Here is an 18,497-nt window from a genome sequence, read left to right as displayed (position 1 = left end):
ACAGAGATCTCATCTCCTTCACACTTAAGGAACAGAGAGGCCCAGACAGATGAGTAAAAAAGGAGAGTTTATATATTTATAAATGCCAAATAAATATCAGAGGCTGCCCGGCACCCCCCACCCCCAACTAGCCACTGGCTCTTGGGCCCAGAGGCAGCATGTCCCCAGCTTGCTCCCCCTGCCCCAGGCCTAGCCACAAACAACGTCCTAGGAACAACCGCTGGTTGGGGCTACAAGGGACCTCCCCTCACCCCCTGAGCAGAAGAGATCTGCCCAGCTGGTCAGAGGTCCCTCGGTGTTTCCAGACGGGCTCTGGGAGGGTGAGGGGGGGCCAGGCTCAAGGGGAGAAGGTGGTCATGTCAAGCGATACACGCTGCCACAGCTCCTTGGTCTGCTTGCTGCGTTTGAGGTTCTGCAGGATGTCGTTGAACTGCATCATGCCCATAGGGGTCAGGCAGAAGGCGCTGCGGGCGCCGCGGATTGCGTTCACAAAGTCGTCGTAGTCGGCAGGGGTCAGGTGGATCAGGCGGTGGTGGATGTACTAGAAGGGACAGCAGGGCTCAGGCCACGGCTCTCCCAGCACCTGCTGCCCCTTCCACCCCTCCTCCACCTCCCCTGGGCTTTCACCTGCATGTAAGCCTGCTGGCAGCGTTGGACCAGCTGATGGAAGGCTGGGGTGCGCAGGTGGGTGTGCGCATGAGCAGGGTTCAGCCGCTGCAGCGTCTCCATGACGATCTCCTGTAGCACAAATGGGCTCAGCACCCCCTTGGCTGCCCCCATACAGAACTGGTGCACGTAGTTCACTCCTGGGGGGCAGGGGGGAGGGGCATGAGACCAAGGCAGACACCCCTGCCCTAAGGGCCTAGCTGCCCTTCTCAGCTCTAGGTCCAACAGCCCCTCTCTCTTTGCCCACCCCAATAAGCCCAGGATTCAATTCTGGCCTCTGGCTGTGAAGGCGGTTTGGAGCAAGACAGGGGGAGGGGCGAGAAGAGGTTTAGGAAGAGGTGTTACCCAGCTTGGCCGCAAGCCCCAGCAACCATTTGACATCCTCGGTATAGGGTGGGCTGCGAGAGAAGTTGTTGGGGTGGTCATTGTGCGCCCGTCGGCCTAACATCTCCAGAGCCAGCATTCCTAGAGGAGAATGGACGTGGGGCATACGCCTGAGACAAGACGGTCATAAGAGCACTGAGGGGATCACCGAGCCAAGGGGAAGGAAAAGGGGCAGAACATGGGCCGAGAGTGAGAGGCCAAAGGGCTGTACTAAGGAAGATGGGGGCGGAGGACGTCTGTGGGGCCCGCATAGAGTGCACGGGCTGGCATGTGGCAAGACCCCCTGGGGAGTCATCTCACCAACTCTGTAGGCAGCATGCAAATGATGGAGGCTCTGGGTGCCGACAGGCTGGCTGTGTGTCTCCTCCTCCGGCGGGGGAAAACTGCCACTTAGCAAGGAGTTTGGCTGGGTACTCATGGTGGACATGGAGCTGCCCTGGACAGCAGGATACGTGGAGCTTTGATGGATGCTGCTAGGTGTATGGACATTGTTCACTGCAGGGGGAGGGGGAAGAAGCAGAGCATTCAGGGCCAAGAAGACCCCACCTCCACCCCCCCGCCCCAGCCTTTGCCAGACCTCTGGCCCCTCACTCACTGGTGGGTAGTGGGAGCCCTGATTCAGTGTGGTAGGGATGCACCGTGATGGGTGCCATGGAGGGAACAGGGAAGGATACAGCTGTGGCAGCAAGTGAGGACGGTGTCACTGAGTAGGGATACTGAGGACCCAGGAATGCATGGTGCACACCCTGGAGGCAGAAGATGGGGAAAACCAGGTCACGTTGGCATAGCACTCTCGCCTCTCTAGCTTTATTTACCCAGATACCTAAAGCCCTTTTCACAGCTGACAGTCCTCCCCCTGATTCCAAGGCCCAAGGAGGGCCTTTCCCCCCGAGACAGCCCTGAACATACTGCTGCTCTTCTATCCAGAGTCCCCTCACCATAGCCTCCCAAAGGGTCCCAATTCCCTTCCCTCCCCTTGGTTCTTGTCTCACCTGTGGGTATGCAGAGCTGGGCACAGGAAAAACAGCAGGCCGAGGCATATGGGGCAAGGGGTGACCAGGGTGGGTAAGGTACTGGGGGTTGCAGGGCAGATGGGGCTGCAGAGTGGTATAGGGGTGCAAGCCAGTGGAGTGGCCATGTCCCAGGCCAGGCCCTGGGTACAAACCGGACCCCACTGAAATGACTGGTACCACTGTAGCTGCTGCCGTCACTGCCGCTGCCGACACTGTGACTGCCTCGGTCCCTGGTCCACCACGGCCCTCGGGCAGTGCCCGCCCAGCCTCCCCCGATGCCCGGGCCCCACTGGCACTGCAGCCTGTGGCACCCTCACGTGGTGTGGCTGAGCCCCCCACCGTCTGCTCATACAGCCAGAACCACTGGTGGGCGACTTCGAACAACACTTCAGGGTACACACCCCCACCCTTGGCTGCCTCCTCCACTGCCATGCACGCCTTCTCAAGCATCAGGTTATCCTAGAAAGGGCACAGAGAGTCCAAAGGGAGGAGTCTTAGCTAGAGACCTCTCTCTACTGTCCTACTGGGGCAGAGCCCCTGGCTAAGTGACTCAGGGTGAACCAGCTGGAGCCCAGACATGAGAGCAGAAAGCTAGGAGCAGGTGCTCAGGGCAGGGCCTCCTGGCTGGCAGGAGCCCCAAGGTTTGGCCAGTCACTAGCTAAATAAGGGGACCAATCATGGAGCCTTTAGGCATGGGATTTTCCTCAGCTGAAAGTATATCTGCTCTTTCCCTCTGCCCCCAGCCTGCCTCTCTCCCAGGGCTATTGTGAGGATCAGTTCAATAATGGACAGAAAGAATCCTAAACACATGCAAAGCACCACATCCAGACACAGAGCGCCATGGAAGGATAAAGGACAGGCCAGGGCCGCAGGTAAAGAGCTGGGCCCCGTCCACGTCGCCCGTTGTCCCCTTCCACTCCAGCTGAGCACACCTACCTGCTCCTTACATTGCACTAGCGCCCTCTGGATCTCGTTGGGGTTCAAGGCGTGGGCGTGGGGCAGGCAACTCAGGGCCAACTCAGCTGCTGCCCTCACCATGTTGGAGTCCCGTGCCCGTGATGCCCGGTCCGCCAGAGAAGCAACTTCAGGGGGTGTGAGATGCCCATCCCAGCACTCCACCAGGATGGTCAGAGCTGCACTCCCAATCTCCATTGCTTGGCCTGTGGGGTGGGGATCAGGACGAAGCAGACCCCATAATGCAGGAAGAGAGGTTCCTCGGCCAGTGAAGGCAAGCACCTTCCTTCCTAGAACTACCCCTGCCCCCCAAGCTCAGCCCTGGGCCTTAGATTTACCTGTGATCCAGGACACATGGGAGGAGTAGGTTCGAGAGAGCCAGTTGGGCGAAACAAAATTGTGCAGACCCAGGGCATAGAGCCCAATCTCAAAGGCGCAAAGATGCAGGTTTCGGTGGGGGCCCTGGTGGCCCCCTGATGAGGATGGGTGGGTGAAGATGGAGGTGCTACTGTTGCCCCCGGCCTTGATCAGCACTGTTTTTGCCAGTTCGAAGTAGAAATGTGCAGCTGCCTCTGATGGCTGGTTGGGTACATGGGGGGCATGGCTCTCTGGGCGACGGCCCTTGTACCTGAGGAGCGGTGCAAATAGGAAGAATAAGCTGAGGCTGGAGGGCAATGGGCACCTGGGGGACACGAGAAGCAGAGGGAGCAGAGGAAACAAAAGACGACATGGATTTGGCCTGAGGATGAAGGATGTTTCTGATGGGGAAGATTCACACCTTTGATGGGGGGAGGAAAGTGGAGAGGACAGCACCTGGGATCCCAGTGGACAAGACTGGCCTCTCCCACTTACCTGCCAACCTCGGCTGTCTTGGCCCGGGCACCCCCACTTGCACTGGCACGGCGGCTGCCACTGGAGGAGGAGGAGCCCAGAGAGTCGGAGGATGAGCTGCTGATGCTGTCGCTGTCCTGACCCCGGCCCCAGGAGGTGGGGGCCCAGCCCCCCCGCAGTGGCCTTCGGCTCAGGGTTGGGGAGCTGTCCGATGTCGTCTCAGGGGCACTGCTGTCAATGCTGGCCATGCCTAATCCCCCAGACAGCAGTCAGTCCCCAGCCAGGAGGCAAGAAGGGAGAACCCAATGGATGGGAACTCCCAGATCTGACCCCTAGAACCTGTCTGGGACCCATCTCAATCTAGGGAACTGCTTCAGGGAGTGGTGAATAGCCTCCCAGCATCCCACCCCAAGAAGAGCCCTCAGTTCAGGCAAAGACCCTTCTCCCAGCCATGCCCAACCCAGGGCCCCTCATACCTGTGTGCTTTTTCTTGGGCCGTCCTGGGGATCCCCAGCCCCGCCCATTGTAGCCTCCTCGGCTGCCAAGCGCCAAGCGGCTTGGAACCTTCCCCTCTGGTTTGGGGGCCACAGCAGCCTCAGGTGGGGGGCCCTCACAAGGGGAACGCGGGGAGCTCTCTAGGCAAGGGAGCAATAAGTTATCAGACAGTGCCAAGAGGAAGAGAGCCTGACTTGGGGTTTATCCCACTGGACCACCCCTGCCCAGGTCCCCCACCTCTCACCAGGCACAGTCTTTTCTGCAAAGCCCTCAGCTGGGTCTGGGTTGACCCCAGCCACAGCCCCTGGCTGGGCACCCCCTGCCGAGCCTGGAGGCAGCGGCTGCAGGCCTCCCCCTGCAGCGGGGGCCCCGTGCTTAGATGGGGACCTCTGGCTTGATGTAGCTGGGCGGCTGGATGAGTAGAAAGAACTGAGCGTCTGTGGCTTATGTGTCTGACTCTCCCGGTCCAGAAGCTTGTCCAGGATCTGGAGGAGAAAGACAGTGAAGGGCTCTTCTCAAAACCTCCTGCCTGCCATTCCATGTTCTCCCTACTCTAACAAGTTCAAGGGAACTTCTTCCAGGAATTCTCCAGTCCACACCTGCTGCATCAAGCACTAGGCCTAATGCTAAGGACATGGGAGTGCTCAGAGTCCTGAAAAGGATCTGACGCTGTCACAGAGCCAGTCTATATCAAGAGGCAAGGCAGGAACCCAGCATTCCTGGTTAGAGGCCAGTCCTCTTGGGAATGTGGGTGGGGGGAGCAGCATACTAGCAACTGAGGAGATCAGGAGAAACCTCCCAGAAGCAGTACCTGGGCTAAAGGTCGATGAAAAGGAAGGAGAAAAAAGGGCATTCCAGGAAGCCTCCTACAAGCTCTTAGGTCAGGCTCAAACATTTTTGTGCCCCCCCACAGAACTGGGTTAGCCAAGGGCTGAGCACAAAATAAAGTCTTGCTAAAGGTGGTGAATGTCTCAGATTCTTTCCCTCCCCCTTTACCAATACCCATCTGCAAATGCAGCCTTCCCCAGCACACACATGCTGGGCCCTGCAATGTCTTCTCCCAGGGCCAAGGTCTCAGAGCAGCGACCACAGAGGAAGGGCAGGAGGTCTGCCCCTCACCTTCTTGAGCTTGGCCTGGTCGTCCTTGTAGGTGATCATCAGGGCCAGAGCCAGGTCCCCCTTCTCTCGGCGAGTGCCCTCGCACAGGAGTGGGTGCTCAGCTTCACTCACAGTTGTCTTCATGCCTAGGAGTCAGGCAGTGCCAGTCACAGGACAGTGGGTCAAGACCCACCTGGACCCTCCCAGCACTCGCTCTTTTCACTCCCGAGAGCTCAAGAGAATGTCCTTCCAGGACAGGGAAGAGACCAGGTAGGACCACTAGGTTTCCAAGGGCAGTGTGGGCAATTAAAGACTGCTTTCCCTTAAATACCTTTGTAAGGATAAGAGAAGGCCATGGGCCCCCATTTCTGACCACCTGAAGTCTTCACTCTGTCTTGCTTTCTACGACCTCCATCCCTAGGCCCAGGGAATCCCACCACCCTCTTTCAGGAACAAGCCTCATGCTTCTTGGACCCTTTGGGACCTGGCCTAGATGCATTTGACACTCACTCCTTCAAGGCCTGGCTCACACACCACCACCTCCTGGAAGGCACCTCATGTGGTGGACAGAGTACGAGGCCCAACCTTTGCACCAGGCTAGCTCTATGCCTGTTTTCTCCTCTCTAAAATGGGGCTAAACAGCACTTCCACTACCTACTTCACAGAGATGCTGTAAACCTTAAAATGGGAACTACTCTTCTTGCCTCAACACTCTCCATTGGGCTTTTCCTTCTCTGATCTCCTAGGGCATTCACTATAATCTGAGCTTAATTGTATATCAATTCATATTCTCTACTTGTTTCATGTCTTGTTTCTGCAACTAATGTGTAAACTACATGAGAGAGTGTACCAAGTCTTCTATACTTTTGCATTTGCCATTGCACACAGGTTGGTCTACGAACTTTAAAGAAATAGATGACGACATTTCCTATCATTGGTTTCCTTTGCATCTGATACATTCAAAGGTCGTGAGTTTGAGAAGGGGTGCCTAGGATGCCCTAGACCTGCCAGAGCGAACCATTTCACAAAAAGATAAAAAGCCCCTGCCACGGCACCTGGAACAGGGCTGGACACCCAGGAGGTCATCTGTCCTTTGCTGGGCCAGACTTACCCAGGGCAGCCACAGCTGCTTCAAACCCCAACTCTTCATCTCCAGGCATTTCGTTGTTCCAGTTTCGGCTTGGGGGTCGGGAACCTGTGGGGGAAACTACTGTGGGGGAGTTAGGGGAAAAAGAGCAGAAGGAAACACAAGTCAGGAAGACCCAAGAGCCTCAGGGGTGCAGGAGAAAAGACAGTCACATCCCTGCCAGTGTGGCCCCTGCGGCCTTGCCGCACCTGGTGTGCAGAGCACGTCGAAGATGAAGCTGGCCAAGATAAGAGGCAGCACAGGCCGGTAGTCACACAAGGTCCCCTCCCGAAGCTCCTCAGCCCGGCAGCGCATGGCACTCATTTCACTCACTCCCAGAGGGATCTTCTTCAGCAGAGCGGCCACCTCTGACTCCTGATATGCCAGCTTCACCTGGGACATGAGATGGGAGATCAGACAGAGCCCTGGCCTTGCTAGGGCCAACATGGCAGGAGGGCACAAGCTGACAAGTTACAAAGGGGAGGAAAGAGGTCTGACCTCCAAGGCCTTGGTGGAAGCCGGAGGCCGCTGAAGCTCTAAGGCAAACATGCCGATGCGGAAGGCCAAGTTGTGATGCTCAGGCCGCTCACCCAACACAGTCAAGAGGAAGGCTGCCTTGGTCAGAGTGTTGGTGGCCACCCAGGTTTGGCGACTCGTGGATACCTTGTTCTTCTTACCCTAAGATTAAGTCAAAAAGGAGACAACTACGTCGGACTCACTTCCTTCAGGCGAACAGGAGGGTCTGAGGGAAGGGCGTCTCACCTTGGCAGGGGGGGGTTCCACCTTGAGGTCAGGCGGGTTGGCCAGTAAGTCCTGAGCAAGCTCCACGGTGAGTCGAGAAGCCTCATTGCTATAGCCGTGGGCATGCAGTGCCTCAGCACAAGCAAAAAGTACCTGACATGGGAGGCGAGAGGGAGAGAGGGGGCCTATCAGCTACCCCAGGATCAGGAGGCTGGGCTGCACATCAGAGGAGATGAGGTTCAAATCCTGACTGCCAATTACTACCTCCTTGTCCTTGGGCTCATCTCCTAACCTCCCCACGCCTCAGTTTCCTCATCTGTGAAATGGTGGGGTTAGACTAGAGGACCTCAGCTTCCTTCCAGCCCTAAATCTATAATCCAATGCTCTGCGAAGTAGATATAAAATGTTCACTCCCCCTTTGTAGTGCTATTGAAGGAAAAATAAGTCACTCCATAGACCTCTGGAAGGCACCACACAAATTCAAGCCCAATCATTCCAAGCACCAGCCACAAATAACCCCACCCCCCTGCACTCTCTGCCCATCATTAAGCATTCTGCCTCCCACTCCTAGGCTCACCTCCATTCGGCTCTCCTGCTTCAGGGGCTTGAGCCCAGCAAAAAGGTCCTGCTCCTCACCAGCACCCACCTCAGGCTTCTCTTCCTCACCCCCTGGCCCATCCTGGGCATTCAGGTAATACACCTGGTAATCATCATCTTCCTCCCCAGTTCCAGGGGCCACGTCTTTGGGCTTGGCGGGGCACCCGCCACTCTCATCTGTGGAGGGGAGGTCATCCTGGGGAGTTCCTTCCCCAGGGAGCAGTCCCGGTAGGCTGGAGGGAGCAACTGGGGGCTCAGGCCCCTCTAAGAAGTAAACACCACCATCTTCTTCATAGGCATCAGGGGGCTCAGAGTGGAAGGTGGGGGGACTAAGGGGAGTGCTGGAGGGAAGTCCATGGGGGGGGCTCTCAGGAAAGCCCCCAAAGGTGCTGGCCTCTGCCCCGAGAGCCAGACTGCTCCCATCATCCAAGCTCATCTCAGCCAGGTCAGGCTCCAGCGAGCTGTCTTCACTGCTGAGCCGACGTTTGCCCCCACCACTCACTGGGCCTTTACCACCACACCCTCCACCTGGGGGCTTTGCCTTGCTTCCACCTAGACCCTGCTTATGTGCAGTTTTATCTCCTCCCTCAGCTGAGGGGCGGCGGGGGCCACGCTGGGACTGGGGAACCCCTTCACCTGACCCCTTGCGCTTGGCCCCAGGCTCTTTAGGTCGAACTGAAGGCTCTGGTGGGGGTGGCCGGGGTCGATCCCCAGCCTCATCGGGACCCCCAGAGCGGGGAGGGCCAGCCCGAGAAGGAAGGCTTCGTGCCCAGCAAAGAGCCAGCTTTCTGTCAGAACCGCTATAGGTAACACCAGGGAGTGGGTAGGCCTCCTCCCAGCTGAAGTCACAGGCCTCCACTGCAGGCCGGAAACCTGGAAAGAGCCGCTCCAGGGCTTTCTTGTGCTGACCCCGCTTGACGTTCTCAATCACCTTCAGGTGCCACTGGCGCAGCTGCGCACACAGATCCCGGCGACTGTGGGGACAGAGGCAATAGGATACTGGGGTCAGTTATCCCCCTGCCAACAGCAAGGGAAACAAGGGTGAAAGACATAAGGAAAAGCTTCTGAGGAGCAAACACCCCATGGTTCCCAAAGTCATAACAACATTTCAACCTGCAATAGAGACCATAGGTTCTAGGGTGGAGAGGAAAATCTTCTGGGGATGGGAAAGGCAACCAAGGCCAGGCAAGGTGACTTCTATATTCTTAAGCACAAGGTGCTGGTATTCCCTACATCCTAGGGCCATCCCTATTTCTCTGGGACCTAGATCCTAGGTACTATAAGAAATTCCAGGCTGTGATATCTTGCAGACAGTTTATGTGTTAAGCTAAATAGAGAAAACTCTGTGGTGGAAGCTTCCGCAGGGGCACCAAGAAGAGGCACACCGATGACTCACCGCTGTGGGCTGATTGAGGGGTCCAGCACAGCCAGCCTCCACAGCGTAACCATTTCATCACACATACTTGCACATGCATGGGCAGCCACCTCTGACTGCCCATTACTGCGGCCTGTATGCCCACTGGCACTGCTGTGGGAGGCTGAGGTTCTCACACTGTACCACCAGCCCGTGATCTGGGAAGAAAAGGGGGGTGTCGGCTTACTACCAGGACCCCGAGAGCATAAGTAACACCCTGACCCCCACCCTAGGGAGGATGTTCTACCTCCAGCCTGGGGTCTCTAAACGATGGGCCCCAAGAAATGACTGAGGGGACAGCTTCAGAGAAACCCGGGAGACTTGTAGGATCTGATGTGTAGCGAAGTGAGCAGACATGTGAGAAGAGCGTGCAGTTACCACCATGTTACAATGGGGATCAACTGGAAAGACTCGAGGACTCTGATCAATACAATGGCCAACCCCAGACCCCAAGGACTCATTTTGAGACAAGGTGACCACCTCCAGATGGGGGAGTACACTGAAGCATACATTCTGTCCCTCCCATCTTTCTTTCTGAACATGACTAATGCAGGAATTTGTTCTGGATGCCTATATATGTGAGGGGCTTTGTTGTTCTTGCCTTCTCAATGGGTGGAGGAGGGAGAGAATCTGTAACTGAAAATGAAATCACACTGGAAAAGCGGTGAAGAGTCCCCACAAGGAGCCACCGATGTGCTTTCTCTCAATCGCCTACCTGAGCCCAGCTTCCGCTGAGATTGTGGGTAGGAGAGGGTAGGCTTTACCTGCTCATAGGTGAGACACTGGTCCGTGAGGATCTCCAACAGCGGGGCAGCATTGCTGTCTCTCCTTTTGAACATCTCACGAACAATACTCAGCAGGTTCCACACACCCTCCGGTTCTCGGCCTCTGAGCGGGCGCAGGAGACACGCCCATTCGGCTGCTGCTGGGGGCTCCGTGGACGACAAATACATTGAATTGACGTCACTGTGGGAGGAGAAAGGTGGCAGAAGTAAATGAGAAGAGGATGAGTTGCAGGTCAAAGGAAGTATAAAGTCAAAGGCTGATGACCTGACTCCAGGCACCAAGTTAGGAGGAGGAACTCTGCAAATGTGAGGATTAGCACCACCCTCACACCCACCACTTCACTAACGAAAGGCAGGAGGAAGGATCAAGAGGGACTCCCAGAAGCTCACCTCCTTCCACATCACCCCCAACCCACCAGCCCACTTGTGCTTCTTAGCCAGAAGGTCAGGGTCACCTGAAGACAACTGGGGAGGGCCCACAGAACTTGTGCAATGTCTTCTTGATGTTCTCACTGAGCGTAGACTCATCCAGGTACCAGGTACTCTGGTCAGAAGCTGAAGGACCTGCAGTTGGGTCTGGGTATAACACAGACATAGGTAAGGCACTGGTCCCCAGGGATCTCCAACTGTCGTGGGCACATCTACCTGACCTCTTGAAAACTGCATGCAGGTTCCAACCACCTTTGATTCCCATTGCCATCAATCTACCAATGTGGGAAGTGGCTGCACTCCCTGGGAGATGAGAACTCCCTACTTCAGCCCTGCCACATCACCTCCATTCTGCCCTCCTACACGACCTCACTCACCTGGGGCCCCACACACAGTATTGATGGCAGTAGACTGGGAGGACAGAAGCTCATCCAGGAGGCGCTGGGCTGTGGGAAGGATCTTGGGGTGGAAGGGGCAGGGAGAGAGAGAAAGGTGCTGGTGAGCCTACAGAAGAATAGACCAGACAGAGAGAAAGATCCAAGAGAGCAAGAGACCCTAAGACTGGGGAGAAGGGTCAGGGCTGAGGGTCTCACCTGCTGAGGGAGCTCACTGATGAGGTACTGAGCAAACTTCTGCAGCTGATCTCTCTGGAGCCGAGACAGGGATTCTGAGACAGGAGCCCGAAGGCAGACTGCAGAAGCCTACATGGAAGACACAAGACACTGGGGGAAAGCAGTAGAAGCTACGTGAGGCCAAAAGAAAGATGGGCCAGCATAAGGGGTTTGGAAAGAGGCAGAGGCTATCTATTTCCTGAAGGTACCATCAAAGGTAAAAAGTGTAAGCAAGGGGTGGGCTAGGGAAGAGAAGGCCATAAGAAGGCGTGAGGGGCAGCTGAAAAGGGCTCTCACGTTGTGAATCCGGAAGAGGCAAAGCGCCACCACATGGGTACACCACTTGGCGCCAGCCCCACAGGTACAGCTGCAGGAGGTAACCCGGCATCGGTCAAACATCACAGCCACATTGTACGCACCCTTAGGGGGAACCATCTGAGGGGGTACCACTGTGGCACTCAGGTGGAACCCTGCCAGGACAAGGAGGGAGGGGAGCACAATTTATAAGGAGGGGATCCAGGCAGTGGCATCCCCCAGAGCCCCACCACCACCACCTGTCCATACCTATTTGTAGCGGATCCTTCACAGCTCTCATTCGGAACAGCTGCTCCCCACGCTGGAATTCATCTGCACTACCATTAGCCAGGCATGAATAGAGCCTGGGAGGGAGGGAGGATGGACATGGACATGGACACCGACAGACACACACACACACCAGCAGGTTTCCCCATACAGTGGCCCCGTGCTCCCTGCCCCCATATGTGGTCCCCAGATAGTCCCTGGCCCCCAAGTTCTACCTCAGGCCCCTTAATTCTGGCCCCTAGCAGTACCGTATGTCCTCTTCATTCTCGGGGAAGCTCCAGAAAGCAATCCTGAGTTGTAGCTGCTCAGGCACTGGGGGGTAAACCTTCTCCACCACTTCAAATGGGATGTGGAATGCCACCTGCTTTGCCGACAGCTCCACCAACGGGATCACGAGGCCGTCTGCCAAAAAGGGGGGAGGGGAGGGCCACCAACATTCTCATCCCACTCTGGAGCAAAGCACTAAAACTTTCTTCCTAACTCTACTCATGGGAACCTGTCTGGGATCTGCTCCCATAGCAGAGAGAAAAGATCTGGGGTTGTAATATAAAGTGGCAGAGGGAATCTCAGAGGCTGTGTTAACCCAAAGACTCATTCACCCCAGGGAGAAAAGGAAGAAGACGCCCCTCCCACTTCTTCACCCCCTCTACAAAGGGGGATGCCAGAGGTTTTCCCTGGAGATCCCTAGCCCAAGATAGTCTTATTCCAATGATCCTCCTTCACTCAGAACTACAAAAACAGGCTTGTGTCATAGGCTATTACCATCAGCCTAGTCTTCCCATTTCTCAGTGCTTGTTTTCTGACCCTCTCTCCCAGGGTCCATCCCCTCCAACAGAAGAACAGCCCAAAGGGAAGGCTCTGGAAGGAATGGTGTGGCAGGGAGGGAAGAAGTGGTCTCCTAACACATCAGAGCTCAGAGAGGACAGCAGGTCACTCTAGGGGAAGCCAAGGAAGAGCAGCTTCTGCTGTCACAGCCTCAGTTCAGTCCTAGGGTCAATTCACTCCAGATGAGTCCCCATTCCACACTCAGCAAAGGCAAAAGATAGTCAATGTTGCAGACTCTATTTCTGGCTAAATTTCCACTACAGTTGCAGTCTTCCCCCTCAGCCCTAGCGCTGTAACATTAACCTTTCTGTCCTCACCCAGGCCCCTGCCCCAGAGGGCCCCACAGTTTGGACTTTGGTCCCTGGAGGGGAGGGGGTGGCGAGACTTCATTATAAGGGACACGAAGGGAAGGAGAGGTGACAAGAGGGAGAAATGGTTAGCCACACAAGGGGCCCAAAAAAGGTTTTTTAAAGTCCACATGTGCTCACACAACCATGTGCTGTCCCTCCTAAGCTAAAGTTGGATCATTACTGTGCCTAGAGATGACATGAGTAGATTATTTTCTGTTCCAGAGGAGCATGCCAGAAAGCTCTACTAGGAGACTGTTTTGTTGATGTCCCATTTTTCAAGAGAATTATCAAGGAAATAATAGCTACCAATTGATTACAAAAAAAAAGAAATAATCCAGTCTGGGTAGGCACCCACATATAAAAAAAAAAGACTGGGAAGGGGGCAGATAAAGGGGTGACTCAGAACTAAAAAAGACCTTACATGTCTTCTGGTCCAATCTCCTCATTTTACAAATGAGAAAATCAGGTCCACTGCCAGTAAGAGATTTGCCTGATGTCACAAAGTGACTGAGGGGTCAGAGCCAAGACCTGAAACCACCTTCTCTGACTCCTTCCAGGACTCTTCTGCCACGGCACAGCGGTGGCAGCAATCTCAAAACTCCAATGTGGAACTAGGAGGGAGGGATTTTAAATGTTCATATCAATGAAAGTATGAATTTGGTGTTAATGAAGAATGGCGTGGGTGTTTACCAATCCAACTAGGATTAGATTGATAAAAGTAAAACAATGGGTTGTATTCCATGTTAATAATAACAGGGTATAGTCAGGAAAAAAAAAATAAAAAATTACACACTTAAATGTAAACAGACTGAACTTCTACATAAAAATGAACACAATGCTTAATTCACAATGTGAATTACTTTAATTTTTTGGAAGGCAATATGGATTTGTATAATAAGTTACAAAAAATGTTTATATCCTTCATGTTCCACTATTAGAACTATTAGGTTTGCATCTTAAAAGCACTGGTGCTGGGGAGGGGTGTGGGAAGGGAAGGCCTTCTATCTGTACAAAAATAGACAAAAATAAAAAAATAAGTTATGTGCCTGATATTTTTTTTGAGGGGGGGAAGAAGAGATGAATATATAATAGTATATGAATGTAATGGAGTATTATTGCACCATAAGAAATAAAAATATAATTCAAATAAATATAGGAAGACATATGAAGACTGTGAATAAAGCAAACCCTAAATATATACGACTATGTTAAAATTAAACAGAAACAAAACCCATAATACATTAGAAAACCTCATTCAAGTTAGTATAAATTCCTTTTGTTTCTTTCAACAACCAGCATGCATACATAATTATATTGGTTAGTTCCTACTTTCTTTTGTTATGGTTCCTGTATTGGAATGCTTACATAAAAGAAAATAAATCTGATAAGTGCTTTTTAAAAACGTGGCTCTCTAGGAACAAGCAGAAAACAATCCTAGTCTGATCCCTCTTCTCAACTGCCCAGAAGAGGGGTCCCTGGATGAGATTCTTTCCAGAGCCATTTCAGAATCCATTATGGGGGGGGGCTGGGCAAAACTGCGATCTTTGGGGGATCTGGTCAAACCCACGATGCTGAAAAGGAGTCCTTCCACCCAACCACACCCAAATCCGTTAAGAGTATTGCTGGCTATTTATCTATTTATGAAAGTTCCAAAAAGGCTCATGGAAGAGGGAAAAAAGCCTGGGAAGGCGCCTAGGGGCGGATTCCAGTGCCAGCCTCTGTAACAGGATGCCACCATGCACTAGGCGGAGCCCACCCCCACGGGCTTGGACCACCATGCCTACTGGTCCTCTCCAGACCCCAAGCCAGAAGCCTGGGCTGACACCCTGGCCTCTAGCCTAACTCCCGATGGGAGTCCCATGGGGGGGGGGGGGAGTCCTGACACCTTTCCTCGGAAGACAGCTGCCTCCCCCTTCCCACAACACCGCTGGGGTCTTCCGGGACGCCCTAACTCACTTCCCTGCTGCACCCCTCGGCGCCCCAGGCCGGGACCCCTCAGTCTGTTGGGGCTGGGAGCGGCCAGTCGGGCTGTGCCACGGTGTCCCCAGGGCAAGTCCCCAGATTGACCCCTCTTCGGGAGCCTGCCCTCTCGCCCGTAGGATGACCTCTCTAGGACCCTCCCAGCCCACTGACCGAGAGCGCGACAGGTCAACCCCGGCCGAGCTGTCAGCCTCAGGCGGTCACCTTCGCCCCTCAAACAAAGTTGTCTTTCCCGGGGGCTGCTGCTCCCTTGCTGGGCTCGGCGTGCGTCGGAGGGTCCTCCCCCCCGCCCCGGGACAAACGCCGCACGACCTCCCCCTCACCCCCCCCCCCCCGGGGTCTGGGGCGCTCAGGCGCCGCGAAGGGTCCGCTCCAGGAGCGAGCGTGCATGCGGAGTGTCCCGGGCCGGCCCGGCCCCCCGCCCGTGCGTGCGCGTGTGCGCGCCGGCGGCGTCCCCGGCTCACCTCGGCTGCGGCCCCCGCCGCCCCCGCCGCCGCCGCCGGTGGGGGAGTTGGGCCCGGCCGACTGTTTGCGCCATCCCCGCCAGTTCTGGCAGAGGCTCTCGGCCTCCGAGATGAAGGAGCAGAGCGAGTCCTCCTCGAAGCGGTCCGAATCCTCGAACGAGAAGCGCTCGCCGTCCTCCCACTCGGCAAACATCAGCTCCATGGGGCCCAAGCTGAAGATGGAGGAGGAGAGGCCCGGGCGGGCCTCGGGGGCGGGCCGGCTCGGGGGGGAGGTCCGGGCGCTCGGGATGGCCTCCAGGGTCAGGCCTTGGCCCTGGCCGTGCTCGGGAAGGGGCCGCGCCTCAGCGCCGGGCGCACGCACAGGGCTGGGCTCGCGGACTCGGGGACCGGGACCGAGACCCGCTGCTGCCGCCACCGGGGCCTCCCAGCAGCCGCGGCGCCGCCTCCCCCATCAGCTGATCCGCACTTCCGGTCGCGGTGGCCACTTCCACTTCCGCCTCCCGAGCGGGCCCCTTCCCCTGCGTGCCCGAGGAGGAACTAGTTCTGGCTAGAGGTTTCGTCCCCTTCTTGCCCAGTTTCCCCGCCTCCTCATTGCCTTCACGCGGCATGTTACAGACAGCCTCCTCCGAACTTGGCCGAGACTCCAGATTCCTGAACGGGGCGGGGGTGGGGGGCCCGCTACGCATGCTGGGAATCGTAGGCTCTGCGCTGGAAGCTCAGGAATCCCGCGGATCTTTGTGCTCCTCCGACTCCTGCGTCGCGCGGCATCCTGGGAGTCGTAGTCCGGCGACGTGGAGTTGAAAAACAATGATGGAGTAGGACTAGCCTCGAAGTTTGGCTTCGTGCGATCTTCCTTCCTCCTCCCCACACCCTCGCTCCATCTGACACGCGGGACTCAGATCGTGAAACGTGCCATCTGGCCCTCGGCTCCCACTCCCAGACTTGTGTCCCCACTCGAATTAGGCAAAAGTCATCTACATGTCGTCAGAAAGAAGCCCTCCCCAGGCTGGAGGCAGCTCCGGCAGCGACAGTAAACGTTCATTAAGCGCCCACTGCTCTCAGACTTGTCTCGGGGGGAACAAGGCGAACACTGTACAAACGGGATATATGCTAGGTACAGCGAAGAGGACGAGGGGGGGAAGACAGTAGCAGAAAGGATGTCTACCGGGCATAGGGTTCTAGCTGGTAGTAAAGGGACGGGAACTCTTCCTGGCAATAAGCTAAAGACACCCTTCCCTTACTGGTCCTCAGCAGCGCACATTCCACATGTCTGCTTTGGACTAGCATCCTCCTAGGTCCCCAGGCTCAAAACTCTTTTTTCACTGTCAGGTTCCATCAGCTGCCAAGCCGGGTCAATTCTACTTCCATAATCTCCCTCCTTGCCAATCTCCTATTTGCCATTGCAACCACCCTGGCGTCCAACCTGTACTTACCTGGATTACACGAGTTCTTTAATCAAGCTACCTGCCTCCACTTTTTCTCCTCCAGTCCATCCTTCACAGTGCTGCTTAAATGATCCTTCTAATGATTATTCTGTTATCTTTTCTCTCTTCAAAAATATTTGGTGGTTCACTCCCATCATCTACTGATGATGTCTTTATCTTGGTTATCTTCAAGGCCCCTACCTTTCCCGAGTTCAAATCCTGCCTCACACACTCACTCTAGGTAAATAACAGCATAGCACCTGTTCCAAAGGGTTGTCATAAGGGTCAAATGAGATATCTGTAAAAAGTTCTTAGCACAATGTGACTGGCATTTAGTAGGTGCTGTTAAATGCTTATTCCTTTCCTCTTTTGAAGAAAAATTACTACTGTACCCTATGTTTTTAGGCTTATTTGCCAGAAATATTTTAAATTTATTACCTATTTATAGCCAGGCATTTCTAGCTTAGAGATGTCCAAGCTGGCAAACTCTCCTATACCCACCAATATGACTCTGCCCTAAGGGGAGTTTGGGTAACTTACTTTTTTTTTTTTAATTTTTGGAAAGCTATTGGGGTTGGGCCACTTGCCCCAGAAAAACATTTTCAATCAGTAATCAGTACCTTAACACCTTAAATGCAAAAGAGGTCAGTCTTTAAGTGGGTGATCAGTGCATATCCTTCCAGGTAGGTGAGGAGGCAAGACAACTCTAGAAAAGAGTTGTTTCGTTTATTTCCCTAAGAATGGCCTTAACTTTTGTTCTACCTACTTCCTAAAGAGAAAAGTATAGAATGGGCTTTGAGACCAGAGAAATATTTCTTAATATGTACAATTTTACTAAAAAAGATTTAAAACAGCCAAACTCAGCTACTTCTGGGCATCTTCTACCTCAGGGCCAGGCCTGCAGTAACTTCCCTCCTTTTGTACTTAATTCTTTCCCACCCCCCAAGGCCTAACTCAAGCTCTATCTTCCTCCAGTAACTTTATTAGATCTCCTGAGCTGAAAGTGATCTCTCCATCCTAAACTTTTACTCACAACTAGGAGCCTTCCTTCGAACTTATCGAATTGTACATTGTTTCAATTGAGGTACCTATATTCTTCCAATTAAAGTGCTAGCTTGTTAGAAGACAGGGTCTGTTTTCCTTCATTCACCACAGCTACTGCCTCCCAGTACTTAGTACACAGTACCTTGGGCACAGTGGCTACTTAAAGTTTTAAATCAGGGGTCTTAAACTTTTATAGCTGTCTAGTGAAGCCTATGTCCCCAGAATGTTTTTAAATGCATAAAATTAAATACATTAAATTACAAAGTAAACAAAATTATGTTAAAATACAGTTATCAAAATATTTTTTTAAAAAACATATTCACAGACCCCAGGCTAAGAACCTTTGATCTGAACTATGAGTCTACTCTCACACTGTAGGAATCTTAAAGACAATGAGAGAATAAGAGTCATCACTGATAGTGAACCAGCATAAAATCCAAAATCCTCTACTCTTGTGATGAATCAATAACCATGGAAGACAAAGGTATACCTGGCCTCCCCCGGTAGCAAGAGGCATCCAAAGCAAACATCAACATCCAGACCAGATGAGCTGTCCTTCAATGACCCTGAGATCAAACTTAAGTCCACTCCCAAAGCAGGTTAGGTTCTTCTCTATGAATCAAAGAAGGTCCCAGGGCCCTGGAAAAGGCTGGGGGTTCAGCAGCTGAGAGGCAAAGGGTGACC

At 54.1% G+C, this 18,497-nt stretch overlaps 1 protein-coding gene across 4 annotated transcripts; it reads right to left on the bottom strand.

Annotated features, from left to right (window-relative positions):
• Positions 1-50: 50 nt before the first annotated feature.
• ZSWIM8 (zinc finger SWIM-type containing 8) lies at positions 51-18,439 on the bottom strand. 4 transcript variants are annotated; one of them, XM_069068259.1, is made up of 26 exons: positions 18,304-18,439; positions 11,975-12,128; positions 11,709-11,803; positions 11,442-11,614; positions 11,127-11,234; positions 10,911-10,992; positions 10,560-10,680; positions 10,084-10,285; positions 9,302-9,477; positions 7,886-8,879; positions 7,330-7,461; positions 7,066-7,245; positions 6,777-6,960; positions 6,553-6,651; positions 5,463-5,587; positions 4,588-4,828; positions 4,325-4,483; positions 3,870-4,098; positions 3,356-3,645; positions 3,000-3,223; positions 2,043-2,522; positions 1,646-1,796; positions 1,351-1,545; positions 1,012-1,131; positions 628-806; positions 51-541 (listed from the first exon to the last, which is right to left on the bottom strand). In XM_069068259.1, exons 1-26 carry the CDS (start codon positions 18,347-18,349, stop codon positions 338-340), a joined length of 5,343 nt encoding a protein of 1,780 aa, XP_068924360.1. In that variant the 5' UTR covers positions 18,350-18,439; the 3' UTR covers positions 51-337. The 4 variants fall into 4 exon arrangements, with proteins under 4 accessions (XP_068924360.1, XP_068924357.1, XP_068924359.1 ...); XM_069068256.1 differs by lacking the exon at positions 18,304-18,439 and adding an exon at positions 15,346-15,674; XM_069068258.1 differs by lacking the exon at positions 18,304-18,439 and adding an exon at positions 15,346-15,674 and having other exon boundaries at positions 628-738.
• Between the last annotated feature and the right edge of the window lie 58 nt (positions 18,440-18,497).

The sequence above is a fragment of the Petaurus breviceps genome, unplaced genomic scaffold (assembly GCF_028583685.1).
Source record: "Petaurus breviceps papuanus isolate PSGF00001 unplaced genomic scaffold, PetGlider_PUasm1.0 90762, whole genome shotgun sequence".
In the NCBI taxonomy this organism is placed as follows: domain Eukaryota; kingdom Metazoa; phylum Chordata; class Mammalia; order Diprotodontia; family Petauridae; genus Petaurus; species Petaurus breviceps.
The sequence above is the reverse complement of the archived record's forward strand: the minus strand, read 5'-3'. Positions and strand labels throughout refer to the sequence as shown.

Bases quoted from the DNA above. Each gene is read 5' to 3' on its own strand.
- ZSWIM8 (XM_069068256.1), bottom strand. From the start codon at position 15,547: ATGGAGCTGATGTTTGCCGAGTGGGAGGACGGCGAGCGCTTCTCGTTC. The intron at 4,484-4,587 runs GTGAGAGGTGGG...TCCCTTGCCTAG, and splicing joins TGCAGAAAAGACTGTGCCTG to AGAGCTCCCCGCGTTCCCCT. The intron at 2,523-2,999 runs GTAGGTGTGCTC...TGCCCTTTCTAG, and splicing joins TAGTGCAATGTAAGGAGCAG to GATAACCTGATGCTTGAGAA.